The sequence below is a fragment of the Andrographis paniculata genome, unplaced genomic scaffold (genome assembly GCF_009805555.1).
Source record: "Andrographis paniculata isolate CXL003 unplaced genomic scaffold, ASM980555v1 Contig62END, whole genome shotgun sequence".
In the NCBI taxonomy this organism is placed as follows: domain Eukaryota; kingdom Viridiplantae; phylum Streptophyta; class Magnoliopsida; order Lamiales; family Acanthaceae; genus Andrographis; species Andrographis paniculata.
The window spans coordinates 2,064,454-2,077,470 of NW_026137598.1; the positions used below are offsets into that span (position 1 = coordinate 2,064,454).

General features: G+C 32.5%; 1 protein-coding gene across 1 annotated transcript; it reads left to right on the plus strand.

The window, feature by feature from the left end:
* Positions 1-5,246: 5,246 nt before the first annotated feature.
* On the plus strand, positions 5,247-7,729 carry LOC127260401 (protein FAR1-RELATED SEQUENCE 5-like). Its single transcript, XM_051288131.1, has 7 exons — positions 5,247-5,797; positions 5,905-6,048; positions 6,091-6,760; positions 6,851-6,955; positions 7,129-7,200; positions 7,308-7,394; positions 7,649-7,729. The coding sequence occupies exons 1-7, from the start codon at positions 5,247-5,249 to the stop codon at positions 7,727-7,729; spliced, it is 1,710 nt and encodes a 569-aa protein (XP_051144088.1).
* The last annotated feature ends 5,288 nt before the right edge of the window (positions 7,730-13,017 follow it).

The window sequence follows — 13,017 nt, forward strand, 5'->3', positions numbered from 1 at the left end:
CAGCGACTTGGATTAATTCTTGTACAATGCGGGACCCAACTCTTTGAAGCTTACAGCGGCTCGGATTTGTAGCTACAGTTTATTACATTTGGACGGCGCAGAACAAAGGAGCCCTCAAAAGCTTCTCCTTAGACCCTCGAATTTCTATAAATAAAATTAAATTGTGTTCTTATCGTATTCTATATGCAACAGGCCATTCCAATATGAGGCAGAAATGATTAGGTTGATTCAATTTCTAAGCCAAGCATATTTTTATCCCGATCATAAAGTGCTGATAAAAGAAGCCTGCATATATCTCAATCCGTCTAGGCCTATTTTTCAATGTTTTGTGCCTATTTTTCGATTCTCATTTTCTTGTGGGCTTTTTTGTAATGGACGACTTGCCTCTTTATTATTTTATTTAATTGTTTACTTTATCAATTGGCTTTTCCTAATGTTATGGTGATGTACCACCATTTTTGTCCCTCTTTCCGGGTATGTCCGGTGTAATTGTTTATATATTTTTACTTTGGTATGAATATAAGTCCTTTGATCTTTTCGATCAAAACATAATAATAATAATAATAATAATAATATACATTTTCTGAATCATATTTCCGCAATTGGTAGTTGGTTTTAGATGTTATGGGTTAGATGCAGACGGAAAGTGAGCTTGAAGTTATGTAGAGTTAAAACTTCAGTTTCCGTATTGACTGAGTCAAATCAGCACCCGATTAGCACAAATATACAAGCATAAAACACATAAATGACATTATAATATAATACTACCTCCGTTTGGCTATAAGGGTCTCATTTACTTTTTGCATGTTGATCTTTGAATATTAATTAATATATTAAAACGTATTACAAATTAAGAAAAATTGCAAAAATAGTTCTATTAGTGTCTTATATTACTAATAGAAGGACATTTGTACAAAAAATTATACAAATATAAAGATATTTTTAATGTTAAGTACAATGACACAAAAGGTAAATGTGACCCTTAGAGGCGGACGGATAGAGTATAATATACAACACATGATAATACAACATACAACATAATATATTATTAATTTTTGACACAATAAGCATATGTATACGGTACAATACAAGATATAAACTATACAATATATATTTCTATATAGCACAATATTATATTGTCTACCTTGTGTTGAATGTGCTTGAGGTTAGTGTGCTCAGCATCCTAACCGCCGCCGTAAATTTATACTTTCAACATCAATTATGCTTTCTAGAATAGGAATTTTATTCCATCAAAAATTTTAGAAAGTTGTGTAAAATATACTTCACAAGATTTGATATGATACTTTTCACTTCATTCTACTTTTGAAACCTACATTCAACATCATGTGTATATAAGTAACAATATAGTTTCAATAGTTTAACCCATATGTGTTAAAATGTTTCTTCACAAATTGAACTTTATGTGAACAAAAAGGCATAAACTTCAACCAAATCACACAACATTAATTCACTATGAAATATAATTTATCCTACACGAAATATATGATGCAAATTATGAGATGATACATTGAGTTCTAACGAGAAAAATACATATTAGAATAATTCATTGAACCGTTCTTACTACTTCTTTGAAACACCCCAAATCACCACAAAAAAATACAATAAATCCTTCAATGTTATATAAAACAAAAATCATATTACCAAAATATAAGCGATCGTTCGGACAAAAGGCTACAGCCGCTAGCGGCTACCGTGAGACCTTCGGTTGATAACGCCGGAAACCAACGGCATTTGAGTTTTTTAAAAAATTATAAATTTGAACTAACTCCAACTTGCTCCATGTCCATTCAATCCCGCCGTTCACCACGACCGTTCACCGAGTCGAAGCTACCGTTCACCATCGTCGTCCGCCAAGTCAAAACCATCGTCCACCAACGGATTTGTGTTAAAAAACATAATAAATTCTAACTACCTCTAACTTGCTACATATCCATTCAACCCCACCCTTCAGCCCCTCTGTCCGCTGAGTCGAAGCCACCGCTGCCATTAGAGAGAGTTTTGTTGTTGTCAATCAATTGATGTCGAATTAAAACTGAATTATGGATTTTAATGAAGATTTTGCGAAGGAACTTTATTCTGTCGCTTTGCGAAGGATTTAACATCCATCGCCAAGTATACCATGATTATATTTTTCCGTCACAAATTTTTATTGCAAATGTCAAAGTCATGATCGACCTTTTTTGTCTGTCACTAATTTTCGATGCAAGTTGGCCGTTTTTGTAGTGCTGGGTTGGTACCCACAAAATGTATGTCTCGTTAAGAGTTTAATCTTTTGAACAAATGTACATATTTTTCCTGCATGTTTTACTCTACGCATACTGCCATTTTCATCTTCTTCTTTCACGCACTTTCTCCTTCACACACAGTGCACCACCTCGCCTCCAAATCAACAGGCTCACGGTCATCGGCCGAAAGAATACAGAGCGATGGCACAAACTTGTGGCAAGGTAATGTGGGTCTTAGGTATACTTAAGGATTTTAATGTTAATCATATTGGTCCAGTAAGCCTTTATTGCAATAACACTACTGCTCTTCAAATGACTGTTAATTCTGTGTTTCATGAAAGAACCAACCACATTGAAATAGATTGTCATTTTTTAAGAGACTATATAACTAAAAGGGTTATCTCTATTATGTTTGTTAATTCATAAAATCAGTGCACTAATTTACCAAAGGATTGGACAGTAAACCAATCGTTCATTCGTGAAAGCTTAATAACTTGTTTGATCTATTTCAGGTTGGTGAATGAAGGCCCTTTGAGTGAAGGCGGGTTGGTAAAAGTCTCTGCCCTAAGTCTGCCATCGCCATATTCATCTTCTTTTCTCACTCACTTCCTCCTTCACACACAGTGCACCACCTCGCCTCCGCCTTCACCTTCTTCTTCCAAACACTCGCCATCACACACAAAGCACTCTACATCTACCGTTTTTCACATCTTCTTCATACATTCTCCCTATTTGTGCACGTTCTAGACATGATCACTAGAATCGCCTCACCATGCATCCGCCTTCATTCGTACTCAAATCAATTTCCGTATTGATTTTACTTCACCTTCTCTTTTTCTAATACATCATTCACACCTATTATTATTAGTTTTTCTATCACTTCTCTTCCGCAGATAATAGATCTAGTTTGGTGATGTTATGTAGCTTGGTTTGAGGTTTTGGTGTATGAGGCCTTTGGAAAGCACATGATATAATCTATTGCATGTGGATTATTTTCATTCTGGTTTTATCATTTCTAATACTTTGCTTATCTGTTGATTTATGATTGTTTGTGAACCATTGTAAGTGTTCCTTTGAGAACACAATTACTTTTGTTCTTTATTCAATCTGTATGTTCTTTGATTCTTTGTGATTATGGGGAATACTCTCTGGCATTTCTAATAATTGTGGTTGGAGTGTAGGTGTTCCTCACTTTTATTGATAAATTGTGTTAGATTGCTTTGATTTTGTTAACATATGTTGTGACTTTGATGGTGTGCTTTCCGTAGGCATTTTTGTAAAATACATTTTTTGACATTTCAAATTGTTAATATACATGAATAATATAATCCATTTTTATTATTTATTTTTTCCTTCGGGTTTTTGTAATTATACTCAAGCTTTTGGTTGTTAATTTTATAAATATTAAATTTGTCTTTTTTCTTTCTTTTTTCTTTTTTTTAAAATTTACAACAAGGTCTTGGTAAGAGAGAATGGAAAGATAAAAAGACAATGAAAATAGTACACCAATAAATGTATATAGACCTACCTAGGTGTATGTATATGTATCATCGATAAAAAAAAAAAATGAGGTACACATGTGTGGATAGAGTGGGAAGGAACGGTGAGATTGAGTTGCAGGGTGGTTATATATTTACAAACGTGTGTGCTTGTACCTACTGAACTAAATGATTCTTCCAACCCAAACATAGTGGAATATTTGGTTTTGGACATGATAATTTAGATGGATACTATTAAATATAATAATTTCTAGATATTATGAAAAATAGAAATATTTATTTTTTCATTTGAATGTTATGATAAAATAAAATATGATGTATATTTAATAGGAATTAAGTATTATTAATTTTTTTGTTATTATAAAAACATTATAAAATATTTGAGACAAACGAAAAATATATATATAAGTATATTAGAGTATTGTTTTAGTACAGAAACAATAGCAGGTACTTAAGGGCACATGCAACAAATATACCGGGATCGGATCATTGGTCCAAGTTCTATCATGTCTAATCAGTCTAACAAATAAAAACATGACACGTGTATGTATGTAAGTATGTATTATTATTATTATTTTAAATCACAAATTACAATCTAAATTGTAATCTCCCCGTAATTAAATAGTCGCCCTAGCCTGTGACAGTTGACGCCGCCGCCACCGATTGACGCCGCCGCCGACGACACCAAAATCAGTAGGTTTATTTTATTCAATTTCTATCAACCAAATCTTCGCCAGAATTTCTGTCCGCTCTAGCCGAATTCATCCCCCGACCCCGAAGAAATCACCACCGTTGTCGCCGCCAAAATCAGTGTGTGTTTTGTATTTTGTACTTTGGAATTTTTAATTATTGAAATTTACAGTTCCTTTCATTTCATTTCTTATTTTATTGTTTAATATTTTTTTATATGTTCTTTTACTGTTTTTTTACTTCATTTTTTATTTTATTGTTTTGTATTTTGTATAATGATCTTTTATTGTTGTATTTATGAGTAATGTATCTACACAATACGTTTGCAGGTGATGATGGAGATTGATGAGTTAGGAAAGAATAAGTCTTCGTCTTCGCGTAGATTAGACTTTACAAATATGGAAAATGATCGTCAACATATTTCTCCCGAAGAAACACCTCAAATTGGAAAGGAGTTTGACAATGAAGAAGAAGCATATCAATTTTATTTGGCTTATGCTAAAAAAGCGGGTTTTGGTATGAAAAGACACAAAATGCATAAAGATCGAACAGGAAAGATAAATGCAGAATGTTTTCATGTAGCGCTGAAGGCACAAGGGGAGAAGATAAAAGAAATATTAATGTGAGAGCACCACGAGCAATAACAAGATTTGAGTGCAAGGCAAAGATGAGAATTCGATTGAAAGAGAATGACAAATACGAAGTATTTGAGTTTATATCTGAACACACTCATCAACTTATTAGTCCTCAGAAAACTCATTTTTTCCCGTCACATAGGAGAATAGATGAAGTTCATGCTTCCCAGATAGATATGGCCGAACATGTGGGACTTGCTCCAAAAGTCTCACATGATTTAATGATTAAGGAAGCCGGTGGCCGGGAAAGCTTAGGGTTTATTAGGCAAGACATTAAAAATTACTTGCGATCTAAGAGGACTAAGTACATGGAGGTTGGAGACACTAGAGGGGTATTGGAATATTTACAAGGGATGCAAAACAGAGATTTAAATTCTTCGTATTCCATTCAAGTGGATGAAGATGATATGATTACAAACATATTTTGGGTCGATGGTAGAATGAGAGCAGACTATTTTGATTTTGGGGACGTAGTTTCTTTCGACACTACATATAGAAAATATAAGGAAAATCGTCCCTTGGCCTTGTTTGTTGGTGTTAATCACCACAGGCAAACAATAGTTTTTGGTGCAACACTTTTATACGATGAGACTATTCCCTCGTTTGAGTGGTTGTTTGACACTTTCGTCAACACCATGTATGGAAGAAAGCCAACTACAATTTTGACAGATCAAGATCCAGCTATGGCAAATGCGTCGGCTTCGAGGTGGCCTGAGACTCATCACAGGTTTTGTTTTAGGCATAAATAGTTCAATACATTATATTTGTAATTTTTTATAGTATATATATATTTTTTTCATAGAATAACTTACTCCTAAATTGTTAATTTTGTAGGTTATGTATTTGGCATATTTATCAAAATTCCGCAATACATTTGGGTGGTATTTTTGCTGAGCATAAAAACTTTGTGCATGATTTTGGGAGATGTGTTTATGATTTTGACAAAGAGGATGAGTTTTTGCATGAATGGAATGCAAGGTTGGCAAAATAAAATTTGGTAGATAATGATTGGTTGAGAAGGCTATTCAATTTGAAAGAAAAATGGGCATTGGTGTATGGTCGTCAATTCTTTTGTGCTGATATTACGACGACACAGCGTAGTGAGAGTATTAACAGTGTGATTAAAAGGTATTCTAGTTCAAAGAACAACTTGCGGGTGTTTTTTGAAAAGTTTGAAAATTTGGTTGAATCTCGTCGATATGAACAGTTGCAGGCCGATTTCAAAGCAAGTACTAGTGCGCCTGTGCTTCCGTTCCCAATTCAGCTCCTGAAACATGCCGCGAGTGTGTATACCCCAGAAGTTTTTAAAATATTTCAGAAGGAATTGGGAAAAGCGTATGATTGCGTTGGATCTATTACTAGATCGCATGAAACCATTACGGATTATCAGGTTAGCTATCTTGAGAGATCAAGGTACCATATTGTGAAATATGATTCATCAGATAAGACAGTTGCTTGTAGTTGCAAGAAATTTGATTTTTCTGGAATATTATCTTCTCATGGACTGAAAATTCTCACAAAAAATGATGTATTGAAAATTCCGGATCAATATATACTAAAGAGGTGGACAAAAGATGCAAGACTAGGTGATTTGCATAGTAGAATGTATGTCGGGGACCACAGTATGGATGATCCGAAAAATGAGTTAAGCTTGCGCTGTAAGGATTTGAGTGTTTTATGCAACAAACTGGTAACGAGAGCTTCAGAAAATAAAGAATCTTATGAGTTTGCCAGAGATGCATTATTGAAGATAACTGAAAGAGTGAATGAACAATTATAGAGTCGAAAAGAGAATTCTGATGGAATATCTTTAAAGGGCATTGACAATGTTGGTATGAACAATAAAGACAACATTCACATAAAAGGTATAAAGAATAGGACGAAGGTGCGTTCGGGTAAAAGACCAAAAAATGGATTGGAAAGAAACTCAAAAAAAAAAAAGCAAGCTGAAGTTCGAGGAAATGAGTGTTTAGTTGAGACCCAGGTGCGCACTTATCACTGCATTGTAAATAATTTTATTTATTCAAAGAATTTATGATAACTTTATTTATTATGCAGACATTCACTAATGAAGCCTGCCTAGTATCCGATAGCATTGCATTGCAGTCTTATCAAATCCCTCGAGAGCAGGTTAATTTTTTAAAATAAAATTTCTAATTTAATTATAATAATTATGATTTAATTTTTGCTTATATTTAATAATTCCTTGAATTGTTTCTTATTGTCCTGTATTATAGATTGCAATAGTCAACCAAATATCAAATATACAATCTCATTATCGCAATGAGTCCGTTTATTCTATGAAGTTCACAGAATTACTTGAGGTATTTATTTTATGATGATATGAGTTTACATTAAAATAATTATTTTACTAGTTTTTACTTTAATTTTTTTTTTATACATAAACTTAGGTTCAGTCATCGCGTATTGGCGGTGAATGCAGTGGAAATCTTAATGTGTAGCCACTAAAGATTTTCTGAAAGGGTATTTATAATAATAAATGGCAATGTACTAATCTAGTATGAACAACAAAACTGATGTTCAATAAAAAATTTATGCTTCTTAAAATCTTTTTCAGGTTTTAGGACTGATTGAGCTTGAGCCAGAGATGATTGATCTTGATTCTCCAGAATGTTTTCATCGGATCAGAAGCTGTTGAACAGCATTCGATCGTGACCACTGGAGTCTTCCTGGACTAGCTTATTTAATATGTTAATCTGCTTTTTTTATTAATGTAATGTATTAGCTTGCAAACCTTTATTGTTCACTCATGTATTGCAGGACCTCACACTTATTTTGGATGAACCTTGGCACTGAGATTTTTTTTTTTTTGTTTTTTGGATATATTCGGCGTAGATGTGTATATTTTTGCTTCGATATTGTTTTGGATGAACCAGTGATGTACTCATGCATTGTTAATCAATGCATTGCTATATTGTGAAATCAAATCTAATATACTGCTGACAAATTGTGTCCTGGTGGAGACTTTGGCATAGTAATAAAATTGTGTCCAAAATATTGAAGTTAAAATAACAAATTAAAATAGGCAAGAATCAATATCAATATACCATCTAATAACTTGTTAGTAGTCTCACAAACTGCACAATGATATTTATATATTAGTGTTAAAGTAAAATAGAACTAGCAAAATTACTTTAGAGAACAAAGATAATTTAGATCATTCATAATGATTTTAAATTTTCAGCAGAAAGCTTCTAATAAGAAAACAACATCAATAATTATTTGAATAAAACAAACATGTGATTCAATTAAGTAATGACTTAAAATGCACATAAAACCATTTGAATGAAATGAACTTAAGAATCTTCAAAAACCTTATAAAGGTAGCAGTGACACCATCTGATCAATATGATTCACAAACACCAAAGCAAATAAAACTCAGCTCAAATCAAACATCCCAAATCCGTATGCTAACACATTCTATAACTAGAGAGCATTGAAAACCAAATTGGATTGAATTTTCATGAGAAAAAATTATCGCAGTCGTGCCTAAATACACATAAAATACATACCATTAAAACCACATCCACCAACAACAAAAACAACCACCCATAATACGAACAATTTTCTTTGTGGCTTCACTTTCTTGTCGTTCACTTCCATCTCCATTTTCTCTTTCAATTAGTTCACTTCCTTCTTCGGCGACATCGATAGGAAGGTCCGGACTCTCGGTCGGGTCAAACTTTGGGGAAAATTATTGATTGCGATGAATTTTACAAAGAGGAGAAATATTGCTAAAGCGCGTTGGCAGCAACGGTGGTTGTAGCGTCGGCAACGAGCAACTAGAGAGAGGGCAAATTTGGGGAGAACTACGATGTGCACTCACCCGACGGGAGAGAATGAATCAGATCTGAATTTGAGTTTAAATTATGATTTAAAAGAGATAATTAAAAATTCCGAAGTAAAAAATACAAAACGCACACTGATTTCGGCGGCGACAACGGTGGTGATTTCTTCAGGGGATGAATTCGGCTAGAGTGGACAGAAATTCTGGCGAAGATTTGGTTGATAGAAATTGAATAAAATAAACCTGCTGATTTTGGTGTCGTCGGCGGCAGCGTCGATCGGTGGTGGCGGTGGCGGCGGCGGCGGCGGCGGCGGCGTCGATTGGTGGTGGCGGCGTCGACTGTCACAGGCTAGATCGACTATTTAATTACTGGGAGATTACAATTTAGATTGTAATTTGTGATTTAAAATAATAATAATAATACATACTTACATACATACACGTGTCATGTTTTTATTTGTTAGCCTGATTAGACAGGATAGAACTTGGATCGATGATCTAATCCCAAAGATATCTAAAATATCTCCACACTTCCCCATCACATTCTCTTTTTTTCTAACTCAACAAAAAAGTATATATATTTATATCTATATTAGAATTAATTATTTCAAAATTTAAAAATATATCAATATACATATCATTGTGTAAAATATAAAATTTTATATAATAAAAATATATATAAATAATTAAAATATAAATATAAATATGAAAATAAAAAGTAAAAATTTGATGAGTATCTCTCCAGATATGCGTACCTATCAGATTTTTTTTATTTTTTAAAAATCAGAAATGCCTACATGTCATCTTATTTGGGTATCTCCACAAGAGGATGTTGGTTATTTTATTATTATTGGATTTATTAAAAGATAAAAAAATATCCTATCAAGCTATCTTCGGAAAGGGTCGCGTGGGGTGCGCTCGAGGATGCCTATACGACATTGAATGAAGTGTAAAATAAGTTGAAGATAAGGCAACTGTGAAATTATAATTATGATTTAGTCATGATTATGACTAAATGAAATATTATATTTTGACATGTGATAATCTTGAAACATTATGTATTTTCCAGAAAAATAGAGTAATTGCTATTAATTTTATTTGAAAGTTATTATTTTCAAACGATGAATTAAATTATTTAATTGTTGCATAAAACCTTATAAATTCAAATTTATTTAAATTTGAATTGACAACTTTAATGAATATATTAAAAAGTTGTGCCTGTTGGATTTAAAATTCAAGTTCACACTACAAGAAAAAATCATTTTTGTAACAAAATTTTTTTGTCTCTAAATCTACTTTTTCCGTTACTAATGACATTAGACACGGAAATAGGAACAGAATTACGTTAGCTACGTGAACTTTAGGGACGGAATTCCGTTACAAATATATTATTTTTTTGTAGTGACAAGACACTTCCAAATCTATTTATATGTCTTTATCTTTACAGAATTTAGAGAGAAAAAAGGAGAGAGAAAGAGAGAGCGGCAAAAAATCACAAAATCTGTGAATCACGCAAAAATACACTCTGGGTCTCTGTTCTCCAGAATTCTGGAAAATATATTCTTCACAGGCAAATAATCTCTCAACATTCTACTTGCTCAATTTTTCGCCTAAAATTCGAGTGTTGTTTTGTTTTATTCTCATACGAATTTTGTGTAACTTGGGGCATTAATAGGGTTGAAATATTGTATAAGGAAAGTGAATCTACGCGACTCAAAGTATATCCAAGATCATGTATACCTGCGAAATTCGATTTCTTCGTATTTTCATTCAATCCAAATTATTTCTCCAAGAATCTTATACGATATTTTTGAAAAATCTTGGATGCGATACTTTGGCGGATATGAAAATTAAAAATTTGGTAAGATGTCCAAATTTGAGGATATTGAAATTTATCATTTTAATTATCAATTTGTTAGAATTGATTTTGAAAATAAATTTGTGTGCATTCAAAATATCATTTTAAGAGAATAAAATTTGCATCTCGGGAAGAATGCAAACAGGTTTTTTTTTTCGGTTGGGGGAGGCGGCCGAAAACATATTTTTGGCTTGCCTGCAGTGCAATTTAGCAATGATCATTGAATGATCAAATATTTAGTGCAGCCCATAGTGGGACTGACTGGAAGCAATAAAACAACAGCATTCTAGAAACTCCTATATGGAATTGGGGGACTGTGTTCTATTCGATTGTATTGAGATTTTATGGGCACAAACACCATGAAAGGGAAGTATGATTAAAAGGTTTATTTCCTCTAAATTTCTGTATAAAAGATACGGGAGAGGTGGATATAATTCTCAAATTAAAATTTACATGAAAATTATTGAGCAATATTGGCAAAAAGGTGTAATTATCGTTTGAGTATGGAATTAAAATTTCAATTGTTCAATTTTATACATATAGATGTATATATGAATATTATAAATTGACATACTTTTGTTTTGCCAAAATGTCATATAATTAATTTGAGAAAATTAATTAGGTGTTTGCAAAACACATGGAATGAATCTTGGTGTCCCTAGAATTAACTTTGTATAAATTAATTTTTAAAGGGTTGGTTCAAAATTCTTTTACAAGAATTGTTCATTAGTGATATTATTTGATAATCACTTGGGCACATTTCAAGAATTGTCAAATATAATTTGACTTCAATTAAATGAGGCATACGTTAAATGCTTTGACCACAATGATAATTTTTGAGATTATTACTTGTGCTCAAAGTTGGAAGTAATATTTTGATGGCTCGTGAGGATGGCAATTCGCGGTTAGGTGTGAAGCTGTCATTTATCATTTGTAAAATGTTAGCGTTGTTTGAATTATCATGAATCCGAAGCTTTGTATGTCGAATTGTATAGAGTGGAGTCACTCACATCCATTTGCCAGGAAATTGGCATACAAAATGTTATCGGGATGGTTAAAGTCCATTAAATTGTCTTAGCGTGACACCCAATTCTCTCCTAATACAACGTTGGGAGCTAAATTCAATGTGGAAAGCTCACGTTTAGAGGATTGGAACACACGTGGTTTATTCATCCCAAATAATGTGTTCGGACTTGCAAGAAAGTTAGACTGAGGCTTGGCCTCTTAATAATTCTTTTGAAAAGTCGTCGTGCTGGGGCGAGACTAAAGGAATTACCTATATGAATATGAATTTTTGCCGCTTCAAGAAATGCTACGGACTTGGCTTTCGATATGTTAGTGAGTGGATTGGGATACATGACTTGAAAAGTGTCAAGTATAAATTGTTTGGAAAATAAAGTTTCTGTGTTCATTATCTTCATGTATTCAATAGGAGTTGATAGGTTCAATCTTTGGGAGACCTAGATTCTTGAATGCTTGGAATATGTAATGTACTAAGATGAAAATTCAATCGTGGCGATATTTTTATTTATGCATTAGCTTGTTGTGTATCTTGAAAAGTTTGAGAATAAATCATGGATAACGACAAAATGGGGGATGATTGTTGGTTATTTTGTTGTTATTGAATTTATTCGAAGATAAGGAATACCGTATTGAGCTATATTCGGGAAGGGTCATGGGGTGTGCGTTCGAGAATGCCTATACGATATTAAATGAAGTATGAAATAAAGTAAAAGTAAGGCCACTGTGAAATTATAATTATGATTTATCATGATTATGACTAAATGAAATATTATATTTTGAAATGTGATAATCTGGAAACATTATAATTGCTATTAATTTTATTTGAAAGTTATTATTTTCAATTGATTCATGCATAAAATCTTATAAATTCAAATTTATTTAAATTTGAATTGACAAGTTTAATGAATATATTGAATTTTTTTAAATTTAAAATTAAAGTTGCATATTTTCATAAAAATGTTGTGTATGTTGGATATAAAATTCAAGTTCAAACTTTTCGGAAAAGACACTTCCAAATTTTTTTATATTATCTTTTTATATATCTTATCTTCATATAATTTAGAAAAAAAGATGAGAGAAGAAAGTCAAAAATCCGTGAATCACATAGAAATATACTCTGGGTCTCTTTTCTCCAAAAAAATATATTCTTCATAGGCAAATAATCTCTCGACCTTTTACTTGTTCGATTTTTCGCCTAAAATTCGAGTGTTACTTTGTTTTATCTTGTACGAATTTCGTGTAACCTAAAATGTTAATA